The 18,693-nt window shown below is 45.8% G+C and overlaps 1 protein-coding gene across 8 annotated transcripts in view; it reads left to right on the plus strand.

The window, feature by feature from the left end:
• PUM2 (pumilio RNA binding family member 2) overlaps positions 1-9,355 on the plus strand; it is a 63,991-nt gene extending 54,636 nt beyond the window's left edge. For all 8 annotated transcript variants that reach the window (XM_052688130.1, XM_052688147.1, XM_052688139.1 and 5 more), the window contains 4 exons: positions 461-586; positions 1,566-1,687; positions 4,435-4,627; positions 6,361-9,355. In XM_052688130.1, the coding sequence (XP_052544090.1) occupies positions 461-586; positions 1,566-1,687; positions 4,435-4,627; positions 6,361-6,492 (573 nt within the window). In that variant the 3' untranslated portion in view covers positions 6,493-9,355. The remainder of the gene's footprint in view (positions 1-460; positions 587-1,565; positions 1,688-4,434; positions 4,628-6,360) is intronic.
• Positions 9,356-18,693: the final 9,338 nt, after the last annotated feature.

Raw genomic sequence — 18,693 nt, forward strand, 5'->3', positions numbered from 1 at the left:
AAGTAAGGAAAAAGCAGTGAGTAGGATTATGACCATATGTTTATAATGCCTCATTTGTGAATGTTAAACACGTAGCGGGGAATATGAAAATCATGAAAATTAGCTGCAGTGATCTCACTTCTTTCTGTGGGAAGGAAAATCTTCAACTTCAAAATGAAAAACAAAGTTAAAAAGAACACTTGAGAAGTGAGCAGTGCTTAATTAAGGATCAGAGTGTCAGGATTTTCTTTGCACCTAAGTAGGCCAGGAACATCATATGGAAAATTTGTGTTCTTTGGTAGTTGTATGATTTGCGCTTGACACCAAAAAAAAGGTGGTAGAATTGTGATATCAGCAGTGAAAGCTTTTCTGTTTTCAGTAAAAGTAGTTGGCAAATTTCGGTTCCATTTTAAACACAGTACTGTGAGTGCATCTGTAAGCTTCAGCTGGGTTTGACTTCGGTTTGCAATTCTGTTTGAAGGTATTTGTGCTTTCAACTCATCCGTATGGCTGTCGAGTAATTCAGCGCATTCTGGAACACTGCACTGCTGAGCAGACTTTGCCAATCTTAGAAGAACTACATCAGCACACAGAACAACTAGTGCAGGTTAGCGTGTGTATTCCTTTCTCTGGTGCCTTGTGGAGCTTATTTGTATGATGGTAATTAATTCTTGTGTCGTAGTGTATGAAATAGCTTAAATGAGTTTGCCTCTTTTTAGTGTTGTAGATAATGATTTTTGTCTTTCTTTCCTTCCATAGTTTTAATGAAAATGAATTTGGAAGTTGGGAGGCAAAGAAGATATAAAAAGCCTTTTTCTTACACTTTTGGCTGTAGCTTCAAGTATACGTTGTAATGCACAGATTTAGTTTGTTGTGCTTGTGGTTGTTTTTTTTTTAATTGCAAAGTTCACCTCTTTGTAGTTTATCTTGATTCGCTGCTGCCCTTCAGATAACTTCTGATAACGTCTAAACAGAAATATGTTGTAAAAAATGCATGTTCTGCATATTGAAACACAAATAGGGCATCTTTTCTAAAAGAAGGCCAGGCCAAAGACCTCGTACAACATAAGTTCCTGTCTTGGTTTTGAGCAAACAAAATAAATGGATCTGAAATTGAATCAGTTTCAAATGCTGGAAGGGACTCATGTTGTTCAGTAGGAATTCCTACGTGAGAAAAGACAAGAACTGCCTTTTGCTTTGTATTCACAGCCTAGTTTACTTCTCAGTGGTATTTTGTGCATGAAATCTGTGTTAAACTGTAATTGTCTTGGGGAACCAAAGTTCAGGGAGATATGAGAGCTGACAGAGAAGGATGGTATTAATTTTGAAGTCTTGTTTCTTTAGGAGGAGTTAATGGCAAAATGCCATTTCTACAGATTATTTCTGTTTTCCATGTACATTTAGTCATCCATAGAGTAATTCTTGATGCAGTATATTTTGCATCCCGTTGTTTCCATGATGATGATGATATTATTGCATTTTTCCATATATCCATGCAATTAGCTAGTTGAAACTTTACACAAATAAAATCTATGTGCATGACTTGGTATGAACACAAAAAAAAATTGAAGTCATCTCATTTTCAGGATCAATATGGGAATTACGTTATTCAACACGTACTGGAGCACGGTCGTCCTGAAGACAAGAGTAAAATAGTTTCAGAAATAAGAGGAAAAGTTCTAGCTCTGAGTCAGCACAAATTTGCCAGGTATTGCACAGCTTTCTTATATTAAAGTTGTAGTGTTGGACTTTTTTTATTGTATTTCAAAAAGGATATGATGTTTTACCCCGTGTGTAATGTGTTTTCTGATATTTTGTGTTCGTATAAAGGGGGAAAGTCGTGGTGCTTTATCTTCTGCAGAATTCCAGATCTGGGGAAGGGAAGGGAGAAATGCTGTTCTGAAGTAAGATAAATGAGATTTCCTGGGTTTTTGGAGTGTCTTTCGTTCACCCTCTGTAAGTTCAGGAAAGAGACTCCCAGACTCAAGGAGAGGCATATGAGGATGACCAGAGGCAGCTGAAAAAGCTGTCCTGGAAACTGCGTGATAATCTGCTGACGATGAGCTGGGAATTCCTCGCTGTCTTATGGGTCCAGTCAAACAATTTCCAAGCATAAAAAGGCTAGCTGTAAAAGTGCTGCTTAAGCCTGACGAGAATTTAATGTGCTAGGAAGACTCAAAGGCTACGAACTACTCTAAAATTCGAGCCTAAGAATAATCCTTAAATGTTTTTTATCAGAGCATCAATGTATGTGCCTTTTGCTAAGGAAAATACACTGGATCCTGGATGACACAGTGAGATGAACTTTGTCATCAACATTAACCAGAAATGCAGTGTTTGGGGGGAGCGGGGGAAGGGAAGCATTTGTCTTCAAAATCACTTGTATGCAAAGTAGCAGCTTTATCTGGATTATTTATTTACTTATTTATTATTTTCTTACATTGAACTATTCGTGTTCTTCATTGTTCTTCTGGAACAGGCTGCCCAGAGAGGTTGTGGCTGCCCCATCCCTGGAGGTGTTCAAGGCCAGGTTGGATGGGGCCCTGGGCAGCCTGGTCTGGCATTAAATGGGGAGGTTGGTGGCCCTGCGTGTGGCAGGGGGTTGGAGATTCGGAATCCTTGAGGTCCCTTCCAGCCTGGGCCGTTCTGTGATTCTCTGTGAACTTGCTTAATTTCTAAAGTACAGATCTAGGACAAGAATCACTTTGTTGCTGACTTACATTCATTGATGGTATTTTCAGCTTCTGAGATATCTGGAAGTCATGGACTTCATTACTAAATATTTGAAAGCTTCTCTGATCTAGGCATGATCCTAAAGAGATTCTTTATTCAAAAAATAGAATGTTTCATATCTACCTTTCTCTGTTACATCCTAAAAGGATCCGTAGATAAAAGCACATATACTACAGTACAAATACAGCTTAAAGTCCAGTGTATCTGAGTAGGTCACTCTGAAAGTAATGCCTCCTATTTATTTCCATGTAAGCTGCAACCAATACAAAGAGCATAATAACACTGTTTGATATAGAATATTCTCAGCTACAAGGTGCATTTTTCAACATATCCACCACCAGTAGCTATGCATTTTCACCAGTGGTGAACAAGAGCCTGCATGTTGTGCTCATAAAAATCTGCACACGTGGTGGTGACCCTCTGTTTCACAGCTGCTGTGATGGCACTATTGCTAGGAAAATGCTGCCCGAGCAGGCAACATTTATCTTTCATTGGCCCAAACATACAGAAGTGAAAAGTAGCCAAATGCAGACTATATGGTGAGGTAGGGCAGTCCACCCAAGATTGGCAGTGTGCTCCATGATCTCCAGACTGGCGTGGGACCTGGTGTTATCACGTGGCCATAGAAAGGTTGTCATCTTCTCTGGCCTCGCTCTGGAAGCTCAAGTATTCAGCTTAGTCAGCGTTGTGATGTAGTGGTGAGAGTTGGTGGTCTGTCCAGGTTCCACGGTACGTGGAAGGATCGTCCCTTCCCTGTCCCAAAAGACAGCACCCATCACTACTCACTGAGGGTGCATCTGGAAGTTTTTCTTCAGTGGAGATTTCATGTGTCGTCACTCCACAGACTGCTGTTGTCACACCACATCTCATCACCAGTGGTGTTGTGATCCAGGGAGCTGTCACCTTCAGCCTCATTTTGGTTCAGTGTGAAGTTTTGACAGTCTTGCATGTGGTGTTCTTTCTGTTCCTCTGTGTGCAGTCATGGGGCCCACCTGGTGCAAACTCTGTCATGTCCCAACATGGCCACCATCATTTCCAACGCGTTGAGGCTGACAGTTGGCTCCGTACACAGTTCCCTGTTTGCAATTCGCTGATTCCCATGGATGAGCTGATTGAGATGCTCTTATTTTCTTGGTGTGAAACCTGTGCATGGCTGTCTGGAACATGGCTTGTCTTTTGTGTTGCTGTCACCGCTGTTGAAACGCACCACCCATCGTCTCAGGGTGCTCAAATCCACTGTTTGGTCTCCGGAAATGTTCAGCAAATATGGATGAATATCAGTGGGTGCCATTTTTTCTGCATGGAGGAATTCAGCAGCACGCCTTTGCTTCATCCGTGCTTCCGTGTCAGATGCCATTTTGTCAGACTGCCCCTCTGCTGCCATCTGTCACACGGCAGCAAAACGTAACGGGATGTTGGTGGGAAGGTTCAGCTCCACTAACATCTGCCTCTGGTGTGATGGCTAATGTAACAAAATAAGAGGCATAACTTTCAGAGCAGTCCTCGTACAACCACTTCTCTAAGTATCAGAAGATGACTTTTGGATATAATCTTTTACCGTACTCAGCTATTAGAAAGTAAAGATTTAGCAGTTGGAATGTCATGTATTTAAAATGAATTCTCCAGTGGTATTAAGGCACTTAAGTGTTCAGATAAACTTAAAATTGCTACTTAGAAGGATGTGACATATAGGTAACAGAATCCATTTGTCCTGTTTTTCAGCAACGTGGTCGAAAAATGTGTAACTCATGCTTCTCGTGCTGAAAGAGCTTTACTTATTGATGAGGTCTGCTGCCAGAATGATGGTCCTCACAGTGCCTTATACACCATGATGAAGGACCAGTATGCCAACTATGTTGTTCAGAAGATGATTGATATGGCTGAACCTGCTCAGCGGAAGATAATAATGCACAAGGTACATTTTAGTATAGTTCTGTTGATTCAGAAAATTTCTCCACAATTATTCTGCTTTATCTGTTAGAATTCTCTTCCTTTTAGAGTTAAAACTAAGATCCATGATCAAGAACTTAGTGCATAGACATTAAATTCAGGGGTACTTAATGGGGCGTAACATATTTAGGTCTCTGAGAAGAATAGTCTTCAAAGATGAATTTTGTATCTTCTCTTTATGTCAGCTTTTCTGTGAAAATAATTTTAAACTGAAAAAAATCAATAGTATTTGTCACTTGTATTGGCATAGCAGAAGAAATACAGGTCTCTCTTGTTGCTGGTAACAAAAAGCTCTGCAGTTGTCATCCTATCCCACCTCTCTCTGCCCCAGCAAAAAAAAAAGAATCCAAAGACAATCCTCATAATTCCTAACATTTGGGCACATTTTCTAGTTACAAATTGTCCTGGGAGGAACAAAAATGCCTCATTAGCTTTAGGCTGTTTAACACAGGGTATATTCCTGCAGGAGTTCTGCTTCCCCTTTGCTGACAGGGCACTCCCACAAAACAAGCTGCCACCCTTTTCCACCTGCAAGCTCAGCAGGCTGCTCCCATGGGAAAGCTCATTTTTCGGGGTGGTTCTCCATTGTGCTGTTTCCCTGCACTGCTCTGTCCCCAGCTGCTTAGAAGAACTCCTTGGGAGCAGCCCTGCAGAGAAGGACTTGGGGGTCCTGGTAGACGAGAAGCTGGACATGAGCCAGCAGTGTGTGCCTGCAGCCGGGAAGGCCAGCTGTGTTCTGGGCTGCATGAAAAAAGGGGTGGCCAGCAGGGAGAGGGAGGTGATCGTCCACCTCTACTCAGCTCTTGTGAGGCCCCATCTGCAGCACTGAGTCCAGATCTGGGGCCCCCAGTACAGGAAGGACGTGGAGCTCTTGGAGTGGGTCCAGAGGAGGGCACTGAGATGATCAGAGGGCTGAAGCACCTCTCCTGTGAGGAAAGGTTGAGGGAACTGGGCTTGTTTAGCTTGGAGAAGAGAAGGCTCCAGGGAGACCTCATTGCAGCCTTCCAGTACTTGAAGGGAGTGTATAAACAGGAGGGGGAATGGCTGTTTATGAGGGTGAACAGTGATAGGACAAGGGGGAATGGTCTTAAACTGAGACAGGGAGGTTTAGGTTAGATATTGGGGGGAAGTTTTTCACACAGAGGGTGGTGAGGCACTGGAACAGGTTGCCCAAGGAGGCTGTGGATGCCCCATCCCTGGAGGCATCCAAGGCCAGGCTGGATGTGGCTCTGGGCAGCCTGGTCTGCTGGTTGGCGACCCTGCACACAGCAGGGAGTTGGAACCAGATGATCACTGTGGTCCTTATCAACTCAGGCCATTCTGTGATTGCTGGACAGCCCAGCCTCACCTGCCACTGGATTAGGTGACGTGTTAGGATAGCACTGCTAGTATTGTCTGTTGTGTTTACATCACATAGTATAATGTTTTGTTGGCTTCTTCAGTCATTTGTTGATGTTGAAGAAATCCATGACCCGAAATCTGAAAGCAAAAGTGGAGTCATCAACTGAATACTTACAATATGAGAGGTACATCAGCTGCTTGGTGATTCAACATCACCCACTTTACATCTTTCCAAGAAGCTCCCATAGATGTGAATCGATAGGCTGCTGCTTGTTTGTTTTTTGAATATAATGGTTCACAAGTGTAGTGACTGCACTTGCAATTTGCAAGGAAAAAGTAACGAGTTTCTTCCTACAGATTCGACCCCACATCACAACTCTGCGCAAATACACCTACGGCAAACACATTCTGGCCAAGCTGGAAAAGTATTACCTGAAGAACAGTGCTGATCTGGGGCCAATTGGTGGACCACCAAATGGGATGCTGTAAAAGGCAGGAAAGGAAATGGAAGAATTTTATTGTGAATGATCAAAACGTACAACTTAACTATAAATGTTCTGATTTTTTTAAATCTATTTATTGACTTTGTTCATCCATTTGTAAAATTTTTATTCTTTTGTATATTTTTGGGGAGTGAATTATAAAAAATAAAAATAAAAAAATCTCCAGCCCTGATCAGGAGACCTATCAGATTGGATGGCTGGCAAAGCACAGAATGCCTGTATATGATGTAATTGTATCAAAATAGCTGTCACATATTTTGTAAATTTTTACCTTGTAAAGTCACTGAAATAGTTTTTAAAGGGAAAAAGTACAGTATTCTTTTAATACACTGGCTTGCAATCTGGTAGGTCTACCCAACATCATAGCACAACGGATTTATAGAGTTGTATATAGAATTGATCCTTATTTTTCCCTTTCGTGTGAAGTCTTTTATACCAGATTAAAATTGATCAGCTGCATAAACATTATTTAACATGTCGAAAAGTTAAGTTGTGTTTTGGTGGTTCACAAAGTGCTATCAAATAACGAGCAGGGCACAGCAAATGAAAGCAGAGAATAACAAAACCACGGGAACCTGAAAGGACAATTTTCACCACTCGTGTGGACAGTTATTTCTTTTTTTAATTAGTGCCCTTAGGTTTTCTCTAGCGATGTGTTGAAAACAACAGTGCTGTATATACTTCTATATTTAATTGTTGTACAAGGTAGAGGGATCGAGTGGTGGCGGTGCATCCACTCAGCAGAGCACGCTGTTGGAAGAGGAGTGAACCCTGTATTAACTTTACAGTCAGTTTTACAACGCAGGAAGAGTAGAGATTTGTATTTTTTTATTTTGCATATAGAATTGTAAGGATTTGAAAGCATTGAGCATTTGTTTTGCTTTCTCACTGTAGATGCAAAAAAAAAAAAAGAAAAAACTAGGTATTGATGAAGAGAAGAGGGGCCACTGAAAAGTAAACTCGATAGCTCAACATTTAAGCATGATTGATTAAATATCCAGATAGCTTTTTTGCTTCCTATAAATATATGCATTGTATACGTGTAGTTAATAGGTGTAAGTTTACAGTTTGAAAACAAATCTCGTTTTGATGTTTATTACAAGCCTTGCTAATTTAGTAGTGACGCTTACCTTGGTTGTACAGATGTACATTTGTAAACCTTCATGCTGTAAATGTAATTTGTTTTACCCTTTTTTGGGACAAAAATTTGCATTTTAGTGTATATTCATATCCCCGTCCCCCTTTCTTCCCCTGGCATATAGTGTTGTATAATGTAAATTTATTTCAGCAAATTAAGAGTGATTTTTTTAAATTCTATCTTTATATGGTTTCAGAAATACGAACCGGCTTTTTTTTTTAACTATTGTGAGAAACATTATGTTTTGTTTACAACATAGCTGTTGGTTCTGTTCATATGGACACTTGGGGAAATCAATCTGTTCAAATTTTAAGTTGGGATAATAAGCGTAGTGAGAAAGAAGTGGACTGAAAACTTTGGTTATCGCAGAAACCAATGCTTCTTCCATCTTAATAAATGTGGCATGATTTTTTTGTACAGAAGAGTACTGTATTTTTGAATAGCCTTCTCCCAGCGTAAAGCAAATATGTATGATACTGTCAATTTTTTTCTCTGGACATACGACATTGTAACAGTAACATGAGATGATGTACATTTACAAGCGGCCTTATGTACATTTCCCAATGATCTTTTTAAGGCAGAGTTGTGACCATATGTGTATAATTAAAATCCTTTTTAATCCTTTGCCTATGGAAATATTTTGGAAAAAAAAGAAAAAAAAAAAAAAAAAGCTTTGTATATTCAGTTTCTGAAAGATAAAGAAAGTGCTTTGTATGTTGTTGAAGTAAGTATTTTGTGTTAAACATTCATTCGGAGGGCATGAGCGGAAGTTGTGATCACCAGGATGGATGGAAAGCAGTGTTGAGCATTGATAAATAAAAGGCTGCAGCTGTAGGGCTCTGATATGAGGAAAGAAAGTGGCGGTGGTATAAACTCGTGTAAGGAATTCTGTTGTATTACTCTTGGTGTAAGGTTTACGTGAGTCTTTTGAAAGCATACATCTGAGTTGCTACCTTTTTTGTTTTAGTGGTAGTGTTTAAATCATGAATAAGCAGACGGGAAAGCGTGTTCTGGCCTAACGTTAGTGTCTGCATCTGTCACTTAATGCCTGCATCAGGTGATGTAGGGGGCCGAGTTACTGTTAATAACCTCATCTTTAATTGCTAAGCAGTTTTTGAATGGCAGTTCACAACATTCCTTTCAAGAGCTACAGGCCCTGCCATTGGAGCCAGAGCTTTCCCGTAGTCACACAAAGGATGGCACTTGAGCAACTTACTTGAACGCATTAATTCTCCTCAGTGAGTATTTTTATCCTGTGTACAAACTGTCTGTCATTATCTGACATTGTCTCTGACATGTGAGACGTTAAATCAGGCTTTTGGGAATGTCCAGGCAGAAACTGGTGATGTCTGAGTACTTTGTCCCTGTAGCACTCATGCCATAGTTGAAGTTAATCAGTCCTGTAACTGTCATCCTTAGAGCTTTCAGTACCTTGAAAATAATCTTCCACTTGCTCTCCTGAATTACCATTTTGCACAAACTATTATCCAGGAACGTGAAAATCACTGGGTTTCCTTTCAGCTCTTTTAGGCTTTGGGTAGAACCACTAGACTTCTTTCTTTGCTAAAGTACCGCTATTTGATACAGACTGTTCATGGACCAGTTTGATTAGGTTTGACTCCAGGCGGCTCGTATTAAATAATGTAATGTTCACGTGTATATATTGTAAAAATCAAAATGAAAATGTGTTAATAACACTGTGTGAAATACATCTGGTCTTGTGTTTTTCCTCTAGGAAAGCAGCCAATCTTTTTGTTCTCAGTTATGTGACTTGTCTGCTTGGAAACTTTGCACAGGCACTCCATTCTGTTTCTGCGATCGGATGAGAGTCAGCCAATTATTTGAGAACCCGCTATGAGATCATTACATTTCCAGAGGTCAGTTCTGAGCTGCAGAGCCTTCACAACATCCTACAAAAAGTGTTACCGAGGGCTGGGTAAGGCTACAGCTTCATGGTATTTCGTACACCAGTGGAAGCGCGGTGAGTTCTTGAGCATTTGGGAAGGCTCTGATTGTTGGCTGCTCTGTCGTTACTGGATGCACAATCTTTAGTTACTGCCCAGGATTTTTTTCAAAGGACCAATCGTGGCTTAAGGTGGGGAGTGAAGGGGTCTAACTGCAGCGGAATGGGTTCGCTTGGTGGTTTTAAACCAGTCCTCTGAAGTGGTGCCTTTAGGACAGAGCAGCCATCATACTACTTCCATCACAGACTGCTAGATCTACTATTTCAGTGCAGTGCACGGATCCTTGAAGTTTTTGAGGCCGGAATGCCTCGATGTTCTTGAGTGCTGATGGCAGTTAAGAGGCAGATAATCTCTCTTACCTCCACTCTAAAGAACAGGCAGTTTTCCTTGTGACTGGTTGTGGCAGCGTGCTGATCAGGCTGATCTATGGGGCAGGAGCATTTCCTCCTCCAGCCCTTTGGATGCAGCCTGCTCCTTTGCATGCTAGCTCTGCAGTTAGGGAATTCACCTGCAAATAAGATGACTGAATTAGTTTCCTTTTATCAGCCTCGGGGTTTCAAACCCACCTTTCTCACTTCACAGGAGTATGTCCTAACCACAAGGAGTTGGGCAGGTTCATTTTCTGCTCCCGAGTTTGGGCTGAGCTTGTAGCACAGCTTGAGCCATTCGTTGCATCACAAGCAGCGCAAGACGGAGCATGACTGCCGAGCATGCAGGTGGGAGTGGGCAGGTTCTGCTCCTGAGATCCTTGTCTCCACCTTGATTCTCCCAGACTCAGTTCATGTAAAACAGATCTTGGGAGCGGCGTGCTCCCATCATTGCCATACTGGAAATGCTCCTTGAGGCTTTTTATGTTGCAGCTGAAATGTTGGAAGGAGACTGGTCTCTAAAGATCTTCAGTTTGTGAGGAAGAACCAATGTGAGTATAATGTACATGCTTTCACCAGTGTTAGTAGTTCTGGAGGCCCTAACCAGCTTCATTTCAGCTCCAGACCTGCCCAGAGGGTTCAGATTTCCTGGCAGCACCACAGCCCTTTCCCAGCTCGGTTGCCATGCTTGTCCCAGCCAAGCCCAAGGGGGACAAGAAGAGACCATTCTTCCCTGGCACAGCAGTGCTCAGGTGCGGAGGCTGTTGAGGACTTGCTGCTTGGCTGCTGATCACAGGGCAGGCTCACACAGATAATCCTTATCCCCTTTCCTCTATCAGAGCTGCAGTACAGCATCAGAAAGTGTACCCAGTGCCCCCTTGCACAGGATCAGTCCAGGAGAGCATTCAGGTGAGCGTGTGCTGGTGCCAGAAGTCCTGAGCAAGGATTTGCTGTTTTCTGTGTAGGGCTCAGTTTTGATGTGGCTGTTGAAGCCCTTTGCATACAAGCTGGCTTCCAGAGGCTGATAGAGCATTCAGAGCAGTCACTTGTTAAGCAAGGGTTACAGAGGGCTGAACTGAGCTGAAGAGCAGAGGACAAACTCAGTGCCAACCACAGAACCAATTTCCCACTTCTGCACGGAGAGCTGGGATGAAAGGAGCAGAGTTTCCTCTTGTCAGATCCAGGCTACACACTGATCTCATTCAACTCTTAAAAAGCCTTTTTTGTTTGAAAAGCGACTATCTTAAGTACTCCGGGTTTCACATGACGTCTCCTATTTCCTTGAAATGTCATGTGCCTCCTGAGAGTGTGGGGTTTGATTATTCATCCCACTTTGGGAGCACCACAAGCTTGGATCCTGTTGGGAAAGAGACTCTTACCCAGCCCTGCCCATCATCTTTGGACATTCGGGCAACCAAAAGCCTGGAGATCTGGTGGGGGCCTTAAAGGTCACTCACTGCATGTTTCTTGGGTGCTGCACAGCTCTTGCTGTCCCCGTAGATAGGAACATAGGGTCACACAGCAGCACTATCAACAAGGCTCTGGGGAAGCCATCCCAGTTAAGTCATTTCTGTTTAGGTGTGGACACTTCCAGGCAGACACATGCACTGGGAAGAGGCCCTGTTGCCACCAAACACACACATTCAGATCAGGTTGCCCAGGACCCCGTCCAACCTGGCCCTGAACACGTCCAAGGACGGGGCATCCACAACCTCCCTGGGCAGCCCGTTCCAGGGCCTAACCACTCTCCTTGTAAAGAACTTCCCCCTAACATCCAACCTAAATCTTTCATCCTTCAACTTGGATCCATTTCCCCTAGTCCTGCTGTTGTCAGCCCTTCTGAAGAGTTTACTCCCCTCCTGGGTGTAGGTTCCCTTCAGGTATTGATAGGCTGCAATGAGGTCACCCCGCAGCCTGAAATCAATGAGCAGTTCTTCATAGATCAGAAGTTAAAAAGAGGAGGGAGAGAAAAGAAAGGTAGAGGTGGGCCCAGAGGGGTGGGAGTGAAAACAGCTTTATTCTGCAGTCAGGATGGGATGAGAAGTGGAGAGACAAAACATAAACATCCCCATATGCATACTGAAAACTGCTGTAACCACCATCTAATAAACAACCATAATGGCTCTTGATTATGAATACTGAGCAGAGGGGAGAGGGAGAGGAGGAGCATTCTGGGAACCCACTGATATATTTAAAAAGTAATAAAAAGGCACAGCAAAACCTTCACTCCAGGCCTCCCTGGGCAGTATAGCTAATACCACAGTCAACTAAAAATAATTCAAACATACAGAAAGAGGAAAAAATGCAATTAAAATATCTGTGTTCGTGACAAAGCACTACTCAGAGTTGGGCAGGCAGCACACACACGTGCCATGCAAAGCTTAAAGCAAAGACAAAAATCCACAGATAAATAAGTAGGACAGTGTTGCAGAACCCCACCCCACTGCCCAGGCAGAATTACAGCCTTTGTTCCCCTTGTTTCATAGAATCATAGAACATCCTGGGCTGGAACGGACTCATAAAGATCATCAAGTCCAGCTCCTAGTTGCACACACCTCGAGGCTGTCTGCACTGCCCTGGGCAGCCTGTTCCATGCCCACCACCCTCTGGAGCAGAACCTTTTCCTGATATCCAGCCCGAACCCCTCTCTCCTTTCATCCAGTCCTTCCCACCCCCTCTATACTCCCCTTGGCCCTGCTCTCCACCTGGCTGTATGCCCTGCCTGCCACCTGGGCAGCTGTTCCCACAGTGATGGTCAATCACCAGGAGCACTTGCTGACAGACAACCCGAGCAGAGCTGTCAACGGGCCTTGCCAACACAGCTCATCCTTGTGGCACAGGAGCACGATGCCACCCAGGGCTGGGGTACCACAGTCCCGAGCCCGCTCCCAGGTGAGGTTACAACAGAAGCTGGGCAAAGGCGTTGCCTCTTGAATGCGTGAGAAGGTCCAGGTTGGAGGAAGAGACAGGATGGGTGGGGAACCGATGGGTGAATCAATGCTATGACAGTGAGGGCTGAGACACTGGTACTGCCTGCAGGGATGTGGCAGAGGAGTGACTGCACACAGCTCCGGGACAGCCGGTATCTGCGGAAATGTGCGAGCGGCCTCAAAATGCTAAATGAAGGATGATAATTAAAGCAAGATGCATCCTTTTAGCTAATCAGGAAGAAAACCTGTACGTTACATCACCAAATTCACGGCACAGTCACGACGGATAGCTGGCGTAAATTAAAAACACTGATGCTGGCCCAGGAGCAGCATTCCTCAGAGATCCTCAGCAAGGATGGGCTCCAGATCACACCAGCTTACTGAAAAAGAAAAAACAAAAAGATCAGTATTTTTCCCAGTGCTGCACATGTTGTCTAGCAGGTAGTTACGACGCTGCAGCCTAATCCTTCTCTTGGTAACTGCTCTGCTACAGCATGTGCTCCTTCCAGGACCACGTCTCTTAAGCATCCAGAGGAGTGCTAAACCTGCTCTGGCAGAACTCCTGCAGCTCTGTGTGCTTACTCACATTCCCTCTACAGCAGAAACACCTGAGCCAAGCCTGTCTGCCAGTGACAGCATGAGAGTATCATGAATGTGTTTCTAAGGACTGAGTACTGCTGCATTTTGGTTAAAAGTCTTTGTCCTTAATCTGGAACTTTTTAACAAGCAGAACTGCACTGGTTCATGCGAATGCTGATAGCTTCCTTCCACAGCACGTGGTACAATTGCTACGGTCAGAAACATCTCATGGGGAGAACCTGCACTAAAGTTTTATGTGAGTTTTATGCACCCAGCAGCCTCTGTGACAAACCAAGACAGTAAAAAGGAATACACAGAGGAAATACAGGAGTCCTTTGATAAGAGATTAAGTACCTCATTCCACCTGAAACCCACACCTCTCTCAGGCAGATAATGGCTCTCTGTGGTGCTGCCAGAAGTGGCTGTAGGATTACAACCATACGTGTCTTTTGTATTCTCACAGCAGTCATCAAGGCACTAAAAAGGCATTAAGAATCACATCTCTCCTCTGCAGGATGGCAGGGGCTGTGAATGATGGCTTCTTCTCTGTGCTCATTTTCACAGAATCACAGAATGGTTGGCTTGCAATGGACCTCGAAGTCCATCCCGTTCCAACCTGTGTCACAGGCTGCCAGCTCAGGCTGCCCGTGGCCCCATCCAACCTGGCCTTGAACGCCTCCACAGATGGGACAAGCACAGCTTCACCACCCTTGGAGTTAAAAGTTTCCCCTGAACATCTAATCAAATCTAAATTTCCTCACTTTTAGTTTAAAGCCATTCCCCCTTTTCCTTTCACTATAAGACTGTGTACAAAGTCACTCTTCCTCCTGTTTATAAGCTCCCTTTAAGACCTGGAAGGCAGCAATGAGGTCTCCCCAGAGCCTTCTCCAAGCTGAACAAGCCCAGCTCCCCCAGCCTTTCCTCACAGAGGAGGTGCTCCAGCCCTCTGATCATCTTCATGGCCCTCCTCTGGACCCACTCCAACAGCTCCACCACATCTTTCTTGTGCTCTCTTGCCAGGGCAAACCTCATTATGTGTTCAAATTATTTGGGGTCACAGAGGCTGAGGGATCACACATGGCAGGCCAGTGTTAGTCACTGCAGGTGAGTGGTGAGTTGCCCTGAGCTAACCACAGAGGTGAGTGAGTCACAGAAATGCAGGAGAGATTAAGGAGGCTCCCTGGGCAAAGAATAGTAAGTTTTAAAAAGTGGTTATTCAGGTGGGTGCTCTGAGAAATGCCTGTGTAGGCCGCGAGCCCTGAGACTGCTGTGCCAAGACAGCTGAACAGTGAAAGCACCAGCCAAAAGAACAGCACACCATAGAATCATTAAGGTTGGAAAAGACCTCTAAGAGCATGGAGTCCAGCCGCCAGCCCATCCCCATGCTTGTCCATGCCCACCGAACCGCGTCCCTAAAGGGCCTCACCAAGGGAGAGCCTGTTTGTGGGCAGCAGCCACCTAACTGCAGCCAAATGGGGAGCCCCTCTGCAGACTGTCATGCACCTGCCCCCAAAATGCCATCCTGAGACTCCGAGTAACGAAAATGCAGGCTCCAGACCCTCACACACAGCGTTACAGAAAGGCAGCTGGTTTTGTTACAGCTGCTTATGAAAACTATCACAATAGTAGCATGCAACCGCCAATTGGGATTTTGCCAAAGGAAGCTCAGCTTGGAAGAGAAGTGTTTGGCTGGTGGCACAGACATGCTGATAGATCATTTTCAGTGTCCACCTACAACTTGTAGTTAGCAGGACATAAGGAAAGGGGATGGAGGAGAAGAAAAGAAGCCAACATATTTTTGGGAGAGGCAGCCAAGGGGACTCAGCTGATTTCTATAAGGCAGCTACCCTGACACTTGGACAACTAAACATTGCATTGTTCAAGCTGGGAAAAAAAAAAAAAAAAATGAAATAGTTTTTGCAAGAAGGCTTCTTGTCCAAATAAGCAATGCCATCCCTTTGCTTCTGTTAGAGCGTTACATGGGGGAGAAAGAAGCCCTGGGCAGCTCTGTGCTGCCTGCCTCGGGGTGCACGGCTTTGCTCTCACTTCCTGGCAGTGAAAGGTGGGAGGCGGATGGAGCTGCTCACAGCTCTCTGACTCACTGCAAAGAAGGCCGGACAGAACAAGCACAATCAGATATCACCGTGCAAGCACGCTGGGTGGCTTCACATGATCTGGCTGCAAACTACCACTGGCATTTAAAAGGGTCAGAATCAGTTATTTCTATGTTGGAGCAAATTGACAGCCACACAAAACTCACCAAGGCATCAGAGGAGGCAGAACAGAGGTAAGCACAGCTGGCACCATCATCCTGAAGAACAAGCAACGGGCTTGGGAAGTGGGACCACAGTGCCTGGGCTCCCAGAAAGCAGCCAGCACGGCGGCTGGATGAAAATGCTGCGCATCAGGGACAAGTTTTGGTAACACAAGGTTGAAAGTGCAGGCTGTTTCCTCTGCAGACTTGTTCTTGCATTCCAAATTGATTTATTAAATGGGCGGATTGCTCTTTTGTTATTGCAGGGAGCTAGAAAGATGTTGTGAGCCATGGCTAACAGCAGCGCTGGCCAGATGGGCTTAAATTGGAAAGAGCAGAGAAACAGCAGGGTAGAAGGAATAAAACTCAGATCCTCCTGGTCCCTGCAGGACTACCAGCCACATTGCCCTCGTCTCCCCCTGGTGCTTTCAGGACACAAATCCTTCTTCCATCCCCAGACTTCAGGCTCCTAATGTCTCATTGCCAGCACACTGTTCTAAGGCACCATCATCCACAGGAAAAGCTCAGACACAAAAGGGAACTGCAGTGACAGCGCTCCAAGCCCTTACCAGCCACCACCACTTGCTTCAGACCCATCTTCCACCCCATTCCAACAAAGACTCCATCTGGATGCATTTAGCATATCCTTAGTGCCGTGTGTCTACCTTCTGTCCAGTGTCAAGGACAATGGATTCAAGGCTTTCATTCAAGGTCTTATCTATATATTATAGCTGAGAGAAGTGGAACGCATGAAGAGGTTAACTGAGCTACCCAGTAGTGGAAAAAAAATAAAAAGTTTTTTCTCTGGTACAAAAGCAGCAACAGAGAAACTGTCAATCAGCAGCAGGGAGGCCAACGAGAGACAGCACCCATTAGTGGCAAGCTGTCAGCTCCACAACCCCAGGGGAGAGGCAGCTGCCTGTGCACTGAGGACAACACCACTCTGCATACATTCTAACCTCCCACCATGTGTAAGGGAATCTACTCTCCTTCTTCATCCCAAGTTGTCAGGCTGTGACATCCTCAAACAAGTTTGTCTATGGCAGAAGTCACAGAGACGTGACGTGTGAGTCTACCAGCTTGAAGCCATAGGTACAACACAGCCCTTGGTGTAGAGCTCAGCTTCTCCTAACCCAAGTCCACGCGGTCACACTCCATTCATAACCCATCTAAAGAGACACAGCAGCAGACTTCAGCCAAGGAGGAGACAGTCATCTGCTCCGCAGGCCCACAGCTGCTGGTGGGCACATGTGAGGGAGCAGAGGACACAGGGTGACAGCAGCCACAGCCTCACATGCTGCTGTGGGAGGGTCTGGCACCTGAAAAGCCAGGCAGGCAGCTCTGCTTGCTGTTTGACACATCCACGGGGCAAAAGGGATGATGCAGAGCGCTGCGAAGAATGGTGGCGGCTGCCCAACAGCAACAGCCGCCATTCCTGCTTGCCCCACGCCTGAGGTGGTGGCGGAAGCAGCGGGCTGGACACATCCCCCTCTTTCCATGGCAGGACACAGTTCAAACCAACCCCTCGTCCCCGGGGAGGGCGAGTTCAATTGGGCTGCACTGCTGGAAGCCCTTGATCCAATGCTGGGAAATCCCCACAGCCCCACTGTACTGGGCAGAGGCAACCAGCTCGCATCATCCCCCGAGCGTGGAGCTGCCAAGAAGCGCCTTTCCATACAAGTCTCATCTGGCTTTTCAGCATGGAGCTCTTTTGACTGAAACCACAATACTTAGCATGCTTCAATGATCAAGCAGAGGGCACGGGAATGTCACAGCAAACACTTGGCTCCCAAACACATCATTGTTCTTCCCCCTTCCCCATTCACAGATCCTGACCAGAACATCCCGAGCAAGCTTTAAATGTTTTCTAGCAAATCCAGCAAGCAGTACCACAGAAACATTTGATCTGCCGTCTTTCTGAACACACACACTCACATGAGATCCATATGTTGCCGGGCCCCGCCAGCACATCCAAGCAGCTCCTGGAGGCAGCCCTCATGGCCATGCGCTTCCAGCACAGCCAAACCAGCCTTTGCCAGGCTGCAATTAGCCAGGAAGGCTGACGAGGCCCCGCGTGCTGACTGTCAATCACCATGGCAGCTGGGATGTCTCCTTGCTTGGATTTCTTTACTTGCACATGAAGCGCACCTCACATCTTCTCAGCCACCTCAGTGCCCCGCCTGGAGCTTGGGTTACCCTGTGACACCTGCATGCCCCCACAGCTTTAATTTCACCTCCTTCCTCCATTCTGCCTCGCCCCCCCACCCCTCCCACTCAGAGCCGTCTTGGCCACGGAGCCGCATGGGTGCCATTTTCCCCTCAGCAGCCCCAGTGCCAAGAACATGGCGCCCAGGCGGCCCCACGGCCAAGATGGCGCTGGGTGTGAGGCGGCTGGGTGGGAGGGCGGCCCCACAGTGGCGGGAGCTGTTTGGAGGAAGGCTGCATAAGCAATTGAAGAGAGAAAGCGAGCTAATTAAAGACACGTGATAAAGTCATGAGTTTTAGCCACGCTGAATATCTCATTAGGTCTACTGAGCCTTGTGGGAAGGGATCCTCGGCCTGGCGGAGGGCGGCCATCACGCTCCTGAAGCCTCTCCATGGCAAACGCCGACTACGGCTCTCCTTGGGTGCCCCCCAACACAGGGCAGCACAGCCCCGCGCCCGCTGTCCCTCACCCATCATGAGGGCACCATCCATCGCACTCGGGCTGCTTTTAACTCGAAAGGGCAAAGTTATGCAGGAAGGGGCTGCTCTGGAAGCAGAGACCCAAGGCAGCGTGGTTTAACCTCGTGTCACCCCGTTAGAAGGCCCGTCCTTGGTGCCATGCGGACTCGGGTGCACAGCCGCGCTCCCCCCTTGCTTTTGGGGAGCAGCCCCCGCCGGTCGGAGCGGCCCCCCCCCGGGACGTTCCCACCGTGGAAAGGGAAGGGAGCTCTATAAAGTTCCCATTATTT

Source organism: Tympanuchus pallidicinctus, unplaced genomic scaffold (genome assembly GCF_026119805.1).
Source record: "Tympanuchus pallidicinctus isolate F22 unplaced genomic scaffold, pur_lepc_1.0 scaffold1, whole genome shotgun sequence".
NCBI classification, from domain to species: Eukaryota; Metazoa; Chordata; class Aves; order Galliformes; family Phasianidae; genus Tympanuchus; species Tympanuchus pallidicinctus.